This window comes from Callithrix jacchus, chromosome 6 (genome assembly GCF_049354715.1).
Source record: "Callithrix jacchus isolate 240 chromosome 6, calJac240_pri, whole genome shotgun sequence".
Lineage (NCBI taxonomy): Eukaryota > Metazoa > Chordata > Mammalia > Primates > Cebidae > Callithrix > Callithrix jacchus.
The window spans coordinates 154,484,212-154,496,466 of record NC_133507.1 but is presented as its reverse complement, the minus strand read 5'-3'; the positions used below and the strand labels follow the sequence as shown (position 1 = coordinate 154,496,466).

The following is a 12,255-nucleotide window of genomic DNA, read 5'->3' as shown; positions in this document are numbered from 1 at the left end:
TCTAAGCTGTGCTCCCAGCTCAATTATTGTGAGTGCGGCAGAGGTATTTGTTCTGCCAGGCAGATCTCGGAGGTCAGTCTCATGAGCTGTTTCTCTCGCCTGGTGGCTTGCCCCCACCTGGCCGCCCCCACCTGCCCACCCCCTTGGGCCAGCCATTACCCATAGAGCTCCTTGCAGATCAGCGTGGTCAGTTTCTTCAGGTGAGGAAGACTGCTGGACCCCGTCTTCACAAATTCAGAGTCCAGGGCGAGCTGAGTGCTCAAATAATCCTGGATGGCCTTAAGATGCTCTTCTGGAAGACTGAAAAAAAAGAAAAAAGAAACAAACCATGCTCGCCTGTTCCTTTTAAGCATCATCACCAATGATAACAGCAACCACAATAACAAATCCTCATCCTCAGAGCCTCCAAGGGGACACGGTCCTTCAGGAGAACGTTTGCAAACCTGGATGAAGGCTCCTGTGGTCTCACTGACCGGGTAGATTAGCAGGTCAGAGCAAGAAGAGGTGGCCCAGCAGGAAAGGTGCCTCTCAATGAGCTCCTTTAGGTGCTGGGAGGAAGTGGTTCTGGCTGGGGGGTCTGGGAAATGGTTATGCTTTAAAAAGGAGACCAAGACCAAGGTGGCTCACACCTGTAATCCCAGCACTTTGGGAAGCCAAGGTGGGTGGATCACCTGAGGTTAGGAGCTCAAGACCAGCCTGGCCAACATGGTGAAACGCCGTTTCTACTAAAAATACGAAAATTAGCCGGGCATGTGGCAGGTGCCTATAATCTCAGCTACTTGGGAGGCTGAGACAGGAGGACCATTTGACCCCGGAAGGCAGAGGTTGCGGTGAGCCAAGATCATGCCACTGTACTCCAGCCTGAGTGACAGAGCGAGATACTGCCTCAAACAAAAAAAAAAAGAAAAGAAAAAAAGGACACCAAAAGCTTTGGAATGTGTATAGTGGAATTGTTTTCCTATAATGTCTACTCATGAAGATAGGATCTGAGGACTGATGGGATCTAGAGATGGTAAATGGCTTTAGCTCATGCACACACTGCAAATTCACAGCCAAAGGCTACCAGGACCCTGTGTTTGGAGGGTGCGGAGTCATCCCAGGCTCCAAAGGGGAGTCTGAGTGATTAGTGATGGGGGTGGGGATGGGAGGATGAGGTAGTGCAGGTGGCTGACTGCCGTGCTGAATCTGCTCCAGCCCTTCAGTGTACAGAGTGAATGGGCTGAAAGCAGGATTTGCTCACTGTGCAGATCAACCCTCGTGGCAGAGGCACAGACTGAGCCCAGGCCAGTCCCTCGAGGGGCGCCCCCTAAAGTCGGATCAGACCTCTGCATTCTATCTTCCAGCACTTTTTGCTCTGGGTAACGCTTGAGTCTTTGTTCTCATAGTAATGAAAATTGTAATAATAGCAAGTATTTCCTGAGCATGACATGCCAGAGGCCCTATGCTAAGCGCTCTATGCTCATTTTTCTCCATTAATCCACAAATCAATTTTATGACTCAGATATTATTACCAATTATTCCTGTTTTACAAATCAGAAACCTGAGGCTTAAGACAGAGTCTTGCTCTGTCGCCCAGGCTGGAGTGCAGTGGCACGATCTCGGCTCACTGCAACCTCCGCCTCCCAAGTTTAAGCGATTCTCCTGCCTCATCCTCCTGGGTAGCTGGCACCACAGGTGTATGCCACCATGCCTAGCTAATTTTTGTTTTAGTAGCTTCACTATGTTGGCCAGGCTGGTCTCGAACTCCTGACCTCAGGTGATCCACCCACCTTGGCCTTCCAAAATCCTGGAATTACAGGTGTCAGCCACTGCCCCAGCTACACTTAAAGATTTTTGTTCCAGGCTTGATATGTAACCAAATAGAAACTAAAGGCCACAAAGCTTTTCCTGTGGAATCTGTGAAAGAATGAAAAACCTTTGCTCTCAAGATTGGACAGGATCGCCGGGCACGATGGTTCACACCTATAATTCTAGCACTTTGAGAGGCAGAGATGGGCAGATCACCTGAGACCAGGAGTTCAAGATCAGCCTGGTCAACATGGTGAAACCCTGTCTTTACTAAAAATACAAAAATTAGCTGGGAGTGGTGGAGTGCGTTTGTAGTCCCAGCTACTTCGGAGGCTAAGGCGGGAGGATTGCTTGAACCCGGGAGGCAGAGGTTGCAGTGAGCCGAGATCACTCCACTGAACTCCAGCTTGGATGACAGAGCAAGACTCTGTCTCAAAAACAAAATGAAACGATTGGAGGGGACTGGCTTACCCATTTTCACTTGTTAGATTGAGAAGTTAGCAACTGTTTACATTTACGTTCATCTGTATTTATTCTGGGTCTTGACATCATAAAAATCCAGTTTCTGCCTGAGTCTGTTTACAGAAAGGGACAAACATCTCTTCTATACTATTAAAACAGTGGTCCCCAACCTTTTTGGCACCAGGGACCAGTTTTGGGGAAGACGGACTATGAGGGTATGGTTTTGGGAGGAAGCTGTTCCATCTCAGATCATCAGGTGTTAGATTCTCCTGAGGAGCACGCACCCTAGATCCCTCGCATGTGCAGTTCACAACAGGGTTCACGCTCGTAAGAGAATCTATTGCCACCGCTGATCTGACAGGAGGCGGAGCTCAGGTGGTCATGCTCACTTGCTCACCACTCACCTCCTGCTGTGTCGCCCAGTTCCTAACAGGCCAGGGGTTGAGGACCCCTGTATTAAAATATGTATCTTAACAGGTCTAATGACTATTGCCTTGTAACTCTGATACCATGAGTCTGTGTTATAGGCAGCTCTATTTGTTAAAATGTTTGCTGTAGAAAGGTGTTGACATAAAGATGTAAATTCTGTTTATTTGAGAAGGCTAATTTGACTTAGAAATGTAACAATTAACCTATTAACTAAGACCTAACTGATGAGATCTAATTAACTTGCAGGAAAGACTGTGCAAGTTGTCTTATAAAGAAAAATAATCAAAAGGCAATCCTCGACGTACAAAGCTACTTGACAAGCGAAATAGACTAACTTTAAAACACAGTGCTGGCTGGGCATGGTGGCTCATGCCTGTAATCCCAACACTATGGGGGGCCAAGGTGGGTGGATCATGAGGTCAGGAGTTTGAGACCAACCTGGCCAACGTGGTGAAACCCCATCTCCACTAAAAATACAAAAAATTATTGGGCATGATGGCGGGCACCTATAATCTCAGCTACTCGGGTGTCCGAGGCAGGAAAATCGCTTGAACCCAGGAGGCGGAGGTTGCAGTGAGCCAAGATCTCACCACTGCACTCCAGCCTGAGCGACAGTGTGTGACTCCATCCCAAAAAATATAAGATAAAATAAAAACATAATGCAGAGTCCCAGTTTTCCTTGGCCCTGAGAACAGAGGGCAGCTCTGGGTTGCCTCTTTCCTCGGTCTCTGCGCATGCTCCCTTCAGTCATTCCCATCTCCAAGCAGAAGTTATAGGAAGGTTCCACCACCATGAGAAGCAAAGATCGAAAAAGCAGACCTTTGCCCATGAGTCCTCAGCCCATGCCCTGATGCTAACCCCTCCCGGAAGGCTGCCTGGACGCTTGGTTTCACGCCGAGGCTGGCCCCACTGAGGCAGAGCCCCATACCCAGGGTGGAGGGGCTGATTAGGAGATGGAGGTACAGGAAGGAGCCTTAGGAGGCGAGGTCAGCATGTGAACCATGAGGCATCCCCAACTCTTCCCCATGCAGTCCACTGTATTCAGCATCTAAACCTGGGAAGAAACAGAAACCCTGGGGAACTAAACAGTGGGCGCTATGTGGGTTTTTTTTTTTTTTTTTTTTTTTGGAAACATGGTTTCCCTCTTGTTAGCCAGGCTGGAGTGCAGTGGCTCAATCTTGGCTCACTGCTTGATCTCCGCCTCCCAGGTTCAAGCGATTCTCCTGCCTCGGCCTCCCGAGTAGCTGGGATTATAGGCACCCACTACCACGCACTGCTAACTTTTGTATTTTTAGTGCAGACGGGGTTTCGCTATGTTGGTCAGGCTGGTCTCAAACTCCCGTCCTCAGGTGGTCAACCTGCCTCGGCCTCCCAAAGTGCTGGGATTACAAGCAGGAGCCACTGTGCCCGGCCTATGTGGAATATTTTTAAAGTGTCTGTTATTTAGACACATATATGGAGACAATCAACATAGTAGCAACACTGGATACTCAGCTATTTGATAAACAGCATAAGTAATTCAAGGAGCATGCACAGAACGCAACCTGGAGAGTCCAGGGAAGACCCGATGGGTATGTCCAGGTGGAAATAGGAACACGTGTCCCATCAGCATTTATATCATATTCTGCTAAGTCAGAGAGTAGAAAGGCAGCCCTAGCAGCCTCAGATGGACGCCTCAAGTTGGAAATGTGGCTTCAGCCCTGTCGTTAAGATTTCTTTGGGAGGCCAGGGGAGCTCTTCTTACAAAGAAAGAAAGAAACAAACAAAAAACGTTAAATTTACTAAGGCATGGGGCTTACCGGGTACTAATCAATTACTAATTAACGTAGCACATATCCAGTGAGTGCCTACACTATGCCGGGCCATGCCTGGGGACACAGTGCGTGCCTCCCGCCCCTCGTGGAGCGCTTTTCCTGTTAAGGCTCATGCCCTTGGCCTTTTTATTTTTATTGTTTTTGAGATGGAGTTTCACTCTTCTTGTCCTAGCTGGAGTGCAGTGGCATGATCTCGGCTTACCACAACCTCCACCTCCCAGGTTCGAACGATTCTCCTGCCTCAGCCTCCCACATAGCTGGAATTACAGGCATACACACCACAACTGGCCAATCTTGTATTTTTAGTAGAGATGGGGTTTCTCCATGTTGATCAGGCTGGACTTGAACTCCCGACCTCAGGTGATCCACCCACCTCGGCCTCCCTAAGTGCTGGGATTACAGGTGTGAGCCACCATGCTCGGCCACCTTTAGCCTTCTTGAAGCCAATGGTACAGAGCCTTCTGATGTGCAACATGACAAGTGTCCCTCTCCAGAGACCTCCCCATCCCCTCTGGTCACCAGGCCCATAACTAGGATGGAAATAGAAGCCACCCAGCCAGGGCTGGGCTGGACTCACTGCAGATGAAGCCCCAGCTGGACTCGAGGGCCCCTGCCTGGTGGGGACTCACCCACTGGTGTCCATGCTTTGCAGTCTCTGGAACAACGTCTCAGAGAGGCTCGGCCGACTGGCCTCGGTGGTTCGGGGATTCTCGTTTGAAAGAGGAGCCTCCTTGGCCTCACAGGAGCCGGCAGGAAGAGGGATGTTTCTTGGGGGCAGCTCGGGTGGAGACAGGACACTTTCTACCAGAGAGAACAGCAGGAAGGCCATTGGTGAGGACGCTGTGCGTGCAACCCTGCCTTCACTGCAGCCCCATGGGGTCCAGGCCATAAGGCCCAGGTTACTGATCTCCATCTGCATTTCCGTGTCCATCCCTCGCTGACTCCCTCCTGGAGGGAGAGCCTCCTGCCACAGGGCCCTGGCGAGCACAGTGTCTGTCCCACCATGGCTTCAGCAACCAACAGCCAGGGCCAGAAGGCCCTGATCCATGGATGGCCTGGACGGCCTGCCCAGCTGCTGACCTTGGACAGAGTAAGACAGCAGCGGCACGCAGGTCAGCAGGACGGGCCCAACTCTCAGGCTTTCAGGGGTTGAGACAGGTCCCTGGTGATGGCTGAGCCCTGGACGGGGTGACGGCCCATTTCCAAGAATTGGCCAAAACCATGGGAGGGGACCAGGGGTCAGGAGGCAGGCAGTCCTAGCCATGCGCCCCCTCCTTCTCTCCCTGGTCCCCTCTCTCTGCACCCTCTCTCCAGTCCCAGCCCTTCCGTCTCTCCTCCCCCAAACCCTCAGAAACACATAAAAGAAGGCGAGGGGGTTCCCTTCACTCAGAGACATTCAACAAATAACTTGAACTTGGCCTAGGAGGTAGAAGCCCGTCCACCTCCTTTAGGAGAAGGTCCATCCTGTATGTACCATGAACGGATAAAGGTTGCTGAGCCCCTGAGGTCCAGGGCTTGGTCTGGGCCTCTTCCCACACATAGTAGCTGCCCCCGACCCAGCCACAGTGGGCCCCGGGGACCTCCTCTTTAGAGAACATGCCCTTCACTTCCCCCGTCTGGGGTTCGGAAGACAACTCGGAGTCTGCTCTGAACCCTACAAGCGAGCAGTGCCTCCAGAAGCCCTGGGCTGAAGCAGACCTCTTGGAGTGGGGGGCCTCACGTCACATTGCTCTGGTTCAAGCCGACAATTGGGCGGCCCCGTTTGGGGAAGTGAAGCCAGCAGTCATGAGACCGAGGTTCTTTTTTTGGCCCCCCTAGAAACTTGTCTGGGTCTTTCTCCAGACAGCCAGGCCCAGACGGGCCCCACTAGCTGGGGTGGGCAGCCCGAGGGAATTGAGGGTGGTTAGTGTGGAGGACAGCTTCTCAGGGTGGCCCTGGGCGCCTGGGGGCAGCTGGGGCAGGTATGTCCAGGGCGCGGTGCTCGTGAGTGACCTTGGGCTCACCCTGGGACAGTGTCTGACAGGACAGGTCAGCCCTGGCTCTTCCATAGCCTGATCTTCCTGATTCCAGAGGGCAGCGTTCACTCAGACCAGGGCGGCCGGAAGGGACAGGGTTGCCTGCGGCCCTTTCAGCCTCCACGGAGCTGTGGTCCTTTAGGAAGTGAAGGGCTGCACAACCATGAAAAGGGTGCTTCCAGGAGGGCGGGAAGAGGCAGGGGGCCCTGGTGGCCCACAAGCCAGCCCACAGGAGAGGGAGGAAAAGGATGCCTACAGCAAGCCCCCAGGACAGGCAGGCGCCAGGCAAGGACCTCAGCATCTCTGGACGAATCTTTCTTCATTGCGGGGAAGCCTGCTGGACCTGGTGGTCTCCACCTGCTGGAGTTCAGGAAGAGCCCTGGCCAACTGAGGGGCCCAGTTAGGGGTATCTCATGGGTTTCTTTTAGGAAATAAACCTTTTTGTTTAAACTTGTATTTTAAGTTCAAGGGTACATGTCCAGGTTTGCTACATAGATAAACTTGCGTCACGGGGGTTTGCTGTACAGATTATTTCATCATCCTGGTACTAAGCCCAGTACCCAGTCGGTACTTCTGCTCCTCTTCATCCTCCTCCAATAGACCCCAGTGTCTGTTCTTTCCCTCCTTGTCCATATGTTCTCATCATTTATCTCCCACTTAAGTGAGAACATGTGCTATTTGGTTTTCTGTTCTTATGTCAGTTTGCTAAGGATAACGGCCTCCAGCTCCATCCATGTCCCTGCAAAGGACAGGATCTCGTTCTTTTTCCTGGCTGTGTAGTAATCCATAGTGTGTATGTACCACATTTTCTTTATCCAGACTACCAGTGATGGGCATTTAGGCTGATCCCACGTCTTTGCTATTGCAAATAGTGCTGCAATGAACATACACGGACATGTGTCTTTATAACAGAATGATTTCTATTCTTTTTGGTATATAGCCCATAAATCCTTGAGGGGAAAAGCGGGGCATCCCCCAGTAAGCTCCTTCTCTGCAAGACTTTCTCCATCTGACTCTTGCTCTGTGGTCTTTGTCCCGATGCTGTAAAGGGCATGCCTAAGTCTCACATACTTTTTAGGGACTGTACATTTTTTCCAACATATATTTAGGGGCTGCACTTCCTCCACTCCCTTTTAATGATGACATAAAGAAACACCTTCCTTGGCCAAGGCGTGGTGGCTCACGCCTGTAATCACAGTACTTTGGGAGGCCGAGGCAGGTGGATCACGAGGTCAAGAGATTGAGACCATCCTGGCCAATATGGTGAAACCTGTCTCTACTAAAAATACAAAAACTAGCTGAGAGTGGTGGCACATGCCTTTAGTCCCAGCTACTCAGGAAGCTGAGGCAGGAGAATTGCTTGAACCCAGAAGGCAGGGCTGCAATGAGCCGAGATCGCGCTACTGCACTCCAGCCTGGCGACAGAGCGAGACTCCAACTCAAGAATAAAAAATAAAAAGAAACACCTTCCTCATCCTTTCAGTTAGGCACAAGGGTCCCCTCCTTCACTCTCCTCACAGTGAAATCCGGCAGATTGCACTGATGCTAATGACCGTAGCTGCGTGTATCGAGAGCTTCCTATTAATATGGACCCGGCTCTGGGTGCTACCTTTCTTGACTTATTTGATTTTTGGGATAACACGTGAGGCAGATACTATTTGCTACTCTCTCTCTCTCTCTCTCTCTCTCTCTCATTTATTTTTGAGATAGAGTCTCACTCTGTTGTCAGGCTAGACTGCAGTGGCACGATCTCGGCTCGCTGCAACCTCTGTCTCCCAGATTCAAGCAATTCTCCTGCCTCAGTCTCCCGAGTAGCTGGGAATACAGGCGTGTACCACCATGCCCGGCTAATTTTTTGTATTTTTAGTAGAGACGGGGTTTCACCATGTTGGCCAGGCTGGTCTCGATCTCTTGACCTCATGTCCCATTGCTTTGGTTCAAGGCGACAATTGTAGATTAGGTGGGTCCCGTTATCAGAGGGAGATTGTTGGCTTGCTCTCTCTTTTTAAAGGCTAGTCAAGTTAAGCAGTGGAAGTGGAGAAGGACTTTTTACCATCTTTCTTTCTCTCTCTCTCTTTTTTTCCTTAGACAAGGTCTCGTTCTGTTACCTAGGCTAGAGTGCAGTGGTACAATCACAGCTCACTGCAACCGTGAACTCCTGGGCTCAAGGGATCCTCCTGCCTCGCCCTCCCAAGTAGCTAGGACTATAGGCCTGAACCACCATGCCTGGGTAAATTTTTTGGTTTTTTTTGAGGCAGTCTTGCCGTATCACCAGGCTGGAGTACAGTGGTGTGATCTTGGCTCACTGCAACCTCCATCTCCTGGGTTCAAGCGATTCCCCTGCCCCAGCCTCCCAAGTAGCTGGGATTACAGGTGTGTGCCATGATGCCCGGCTAATTTTTTGTATTTTAATAGAGATGGGGTTTTACCATGTTGGTCAGGATGGCCTGGATTTCCTGACCTCGTGATCCGCCCACCTCAGCCTCCCAAAGTGCTGGGATTACAGGTGTGAGCCATCATGCCCGGCCCTGGATAAATATTTTAAAAAACTTTTTGTAGAGACAGGGTTGCCTATGTTGCCCAGGGGGGTCTTAAACTCCTGGCCTCAAGCGATCCTCCCATCTGGACCTCCAAAAGTGCTGAGATTACAGGTGCGAGCCACCACACCTAGCATTATTTTTACTGTCTCTTTAAAGAGAATTCTGTGATTCAGAGAGGTCAGGTAATTTCCCCAAGGTCACACAGCTAATAAGCTGGGGAGGAGGAATTTTAACCCATGTCTGCCTGACCTCAGAGCCTGTGTTCGTAACTTGTCCTTAACTGCAATGCCAATAATCTCCCTCTGATGACAGGACCCTCCGAATCTACAAGCACTCCAGGTGGGTGCAGAGCAAGTTCCCAAGAGCACCTCCTGCCGTCCTGCCCCTCCCTCCCTACCTGTGTCCTCCTCAGGGTCATCGCCTGTGTCCTCTTCCTCCAGCGGCACTGGGTATTGCAGATGGGTCACCAGCCCCATGTTTTCCTTCTTGTAAAACTCGATGAGCTGGTCCAGCTTGGTAAAGAACCTCATGGGGACGCCCTCAGATGCCTGAGGACAGAGAACCCAAACAGACACACATGTTAACCGACTAGAATGTCATGCAACCACAAAGGCCACCTGCAGTGGAGACCAGCGAGGCTGAGGAGTGACTGATCCAGGAAAAGCCCTGGGTTCCTAGCAGGGTGTGTGACCCTCACGCCCACGCCCTCACTCACATCCTGTAAGGGCCTCCCCAGGGGCCCTTCTGCAAAAGGCACACAGAGGATCGTTCTTAAGATCTGTTTTTCTTTCCAGTTTTAAAAAACTTTTATTTTTTAAAGTATTTTTGGGCCAGGTGCAGTGGCTTATGACTGTAAACCCAGCACTTTGGGAGGCCAAGGCAGGTGGATCACCTGAGGTTAGGAGTTCGAGACCAGCCTGGCCAACATGATGAAACCCCATCTCTACTGAAAAGAAAAATAATGCAAAAATAATACAAAAATTAGCCCTGCGTTGTGGTAGGTGCCTGTAATCCCAGATTCTCAGGAGGCAGAGACAAGAGAATCGCTTGAACTTGGGAGGTGGTGGTTGCAGTGAGCCAAGATCATGCCACTGCACTCCAGCTTGGGCAACAGAGTGAGACTCAGTCTCGAAATAAAATGATAACATAACATAACATAACATAACGCAACATAAAATAAATATTTTTTTAAATAAGAAATTTGTCTGGGCGCAGTGGCTCATGCTTATAATCCCAGCACTTTGGGAGGCTGAGGCGGGCAGATCACTTGAGGTCAGGAGCTCAAGACCAGTCTGGCCAATATGGTGAAACCCCATCTCTACTAAAAATACAAAAATTAGCCTGGTGTGGTGGCGCAAACCTGTAATTCCAGCTACTCGGGAGGCTAAGGCAGGAGAATCACTTGAACTCAGGAGACAGAGATTGCAGTGAGCTGAGATAGTGCCACTGCACTCCAGCCTGGATGACAGAGTGAGACCCTGTCTCAAAAAAACGAAAAGAAAGAAATCACGTGTAATCTCACAACCCTGAGATACCTATTTTCAACCGTTTAGAATATGTTTTTCTAGACCTCGTGTGTGTGTTTGGTGGGAAAGTCATTTTTATTTCTTCCTTCATGAAGATCTTTAAGAAAACACACACACGCAGGAAGAAATAAATTCCAGCAATTGCCTTAATTTTTTTTATTTGTTTTATTTGTTTTTATCAAAACCCAGAACATGATCTACCCGGTTTGTATCTGCTACTGATAGCAGTGGGACTTGGGGGTAATTGTGCTCAGCTGTTCAAATGTCCCGGGGCAGATCCCTTTCCTTTAAGCCCTGTGGCTCTAGCAGGTAGTTCCAGGTAGTCCCTGAGCAGCCAGCCCCACCCCACCTCACCCTTTACGCTCTTGTCAGGCCCGGCCCTTACGGGCAGCTGAAAGGGAGCAAGGGCTCAGGCAGTAGTGGGTGCACTCCCTCAGGTGGGGCCTCCCTGGCCTGGAGGAGCATAGCGCCCCTGGTACTGCCAAGTGCCTGTGATCCACCCTGTGTGCATAACAACCACCATGCCAGTGACTTTCAGGAGTTTTGCTTTCGTTTTTGAGACAGAGTCTCACTGTCGCCCAGGCTGAAGTGCAGTGGTACAGTCTCAACTCACTGCAGCCTCCGTCTCCTGAGTTCAAGTGATTCTCCAGCCTCAGCCTCCCAAGGGGCCAGGATTACAGGTACCCACCACCACACCCAGCTAATTTTTATAATTTTAGTAGAGACAGGGTTTCACCATGCTGGCCAGGCTGGTCTCGAACTCCTGACCTCAAGTAATCTGCCTACCTCAGCCTCCCAAAGTGCTGGGATTACAGCTGTGAGCCACCACACCCGGCAACTTTCGGTCATTTAAAAATTAGTTGAAAAGGCTCCATCCTTGGAGTTGGAAGTCAAGGATCCCACTGCTCCTCTGGGGGCTGCCAGCTGCCTCCTTTCTGGAGGGAATGGGACCCATTGCCTGTGGGAAATGAGACCCATAGGCAAATACGATGGAGACTGGAAAGCCCACCCTGGTTGGTGAGCGGGCTGGGTCTGGGCTGAGCATGGCTGGGTCAAGTGTTGACCTTCTGCCTCCAAGTCAGATATCTATTGGGATTGGGATTGATTTGGGAGGCTGGGAAGGTGCCTGAAGGTCTTCAGGATTACAGGCAAGTGCAATCAGGAGAGCAGATGAGGCAGGATGACCCAGCCTGGGACAGATTCAGGCGTCAGGGAGCAGGGTTAGGACTCAGACCTGTTCCTGAGGCCTTGTGCCTGGGTGGCTGAATCCAAGGCCTAGTGAAGGACACATATACCTGTTTGACTGACCTTGCAAGTCAGAGCTGTCCATTGGGCTCTGTGTCTCTCTCTCTCTTTCCAAGGGTATTTTTTTGTGTGTATATGCATTGCACACATGTATAGGTTTGTGCCTAGGGTGTGTGCGTGTTTGTATGTGTATCTTAAGCTAGTTAGTAAATTTGTAGAGTTTAGCAAAAGGGTGTTTTAAATTCTTTTCAATGAATTTCCCTTGTTTCCCCAAAGCCCCATCAGTGTTAAGCAATCTCTTTCAAACATTGTTGAACCAGAAATATCCGAGGAGCAGCTGCTGGGCCTTCTAAAAAGTAATGTGAGTAGGTTCAAAAACCAAAGTGAACAGAACAACAAAAAAATCTGACATGATGCAGGATCTATGAACTGGGTT

General features: G+C 50.4%; 1 protein-coding gene across 1 annotated transcript in view; it reads right to left on the bottom strand.

Moving 5' to 3' along the window:
* The window catches only part of INPP5D (inositol polyphosphate-5-phosphatase D), a 147,407-nt gene that overhangs the window by 77,010 nt on the left and 58,142 nt on the right, over positions 1–12,255 (bottom strand). Inside the window, exons 3-5 of the mRNA XM_035306081.3 lie at positions 9,446–9,596; positions 5,123–5,294; positions 160–300 (exon numbers count right to left, since the gene is read on the bottom strand). Coding sequence (XP_035161972.1) covers positions 160–300; positions 5,123–5,294; positions 9,446–9,596 — 464 coding nt within the window. The remainder of the gene's footprint in view (positions 1–159; positions 301–5,122; positions 5,295–9,445; positions 9,597–12,255) is intronic.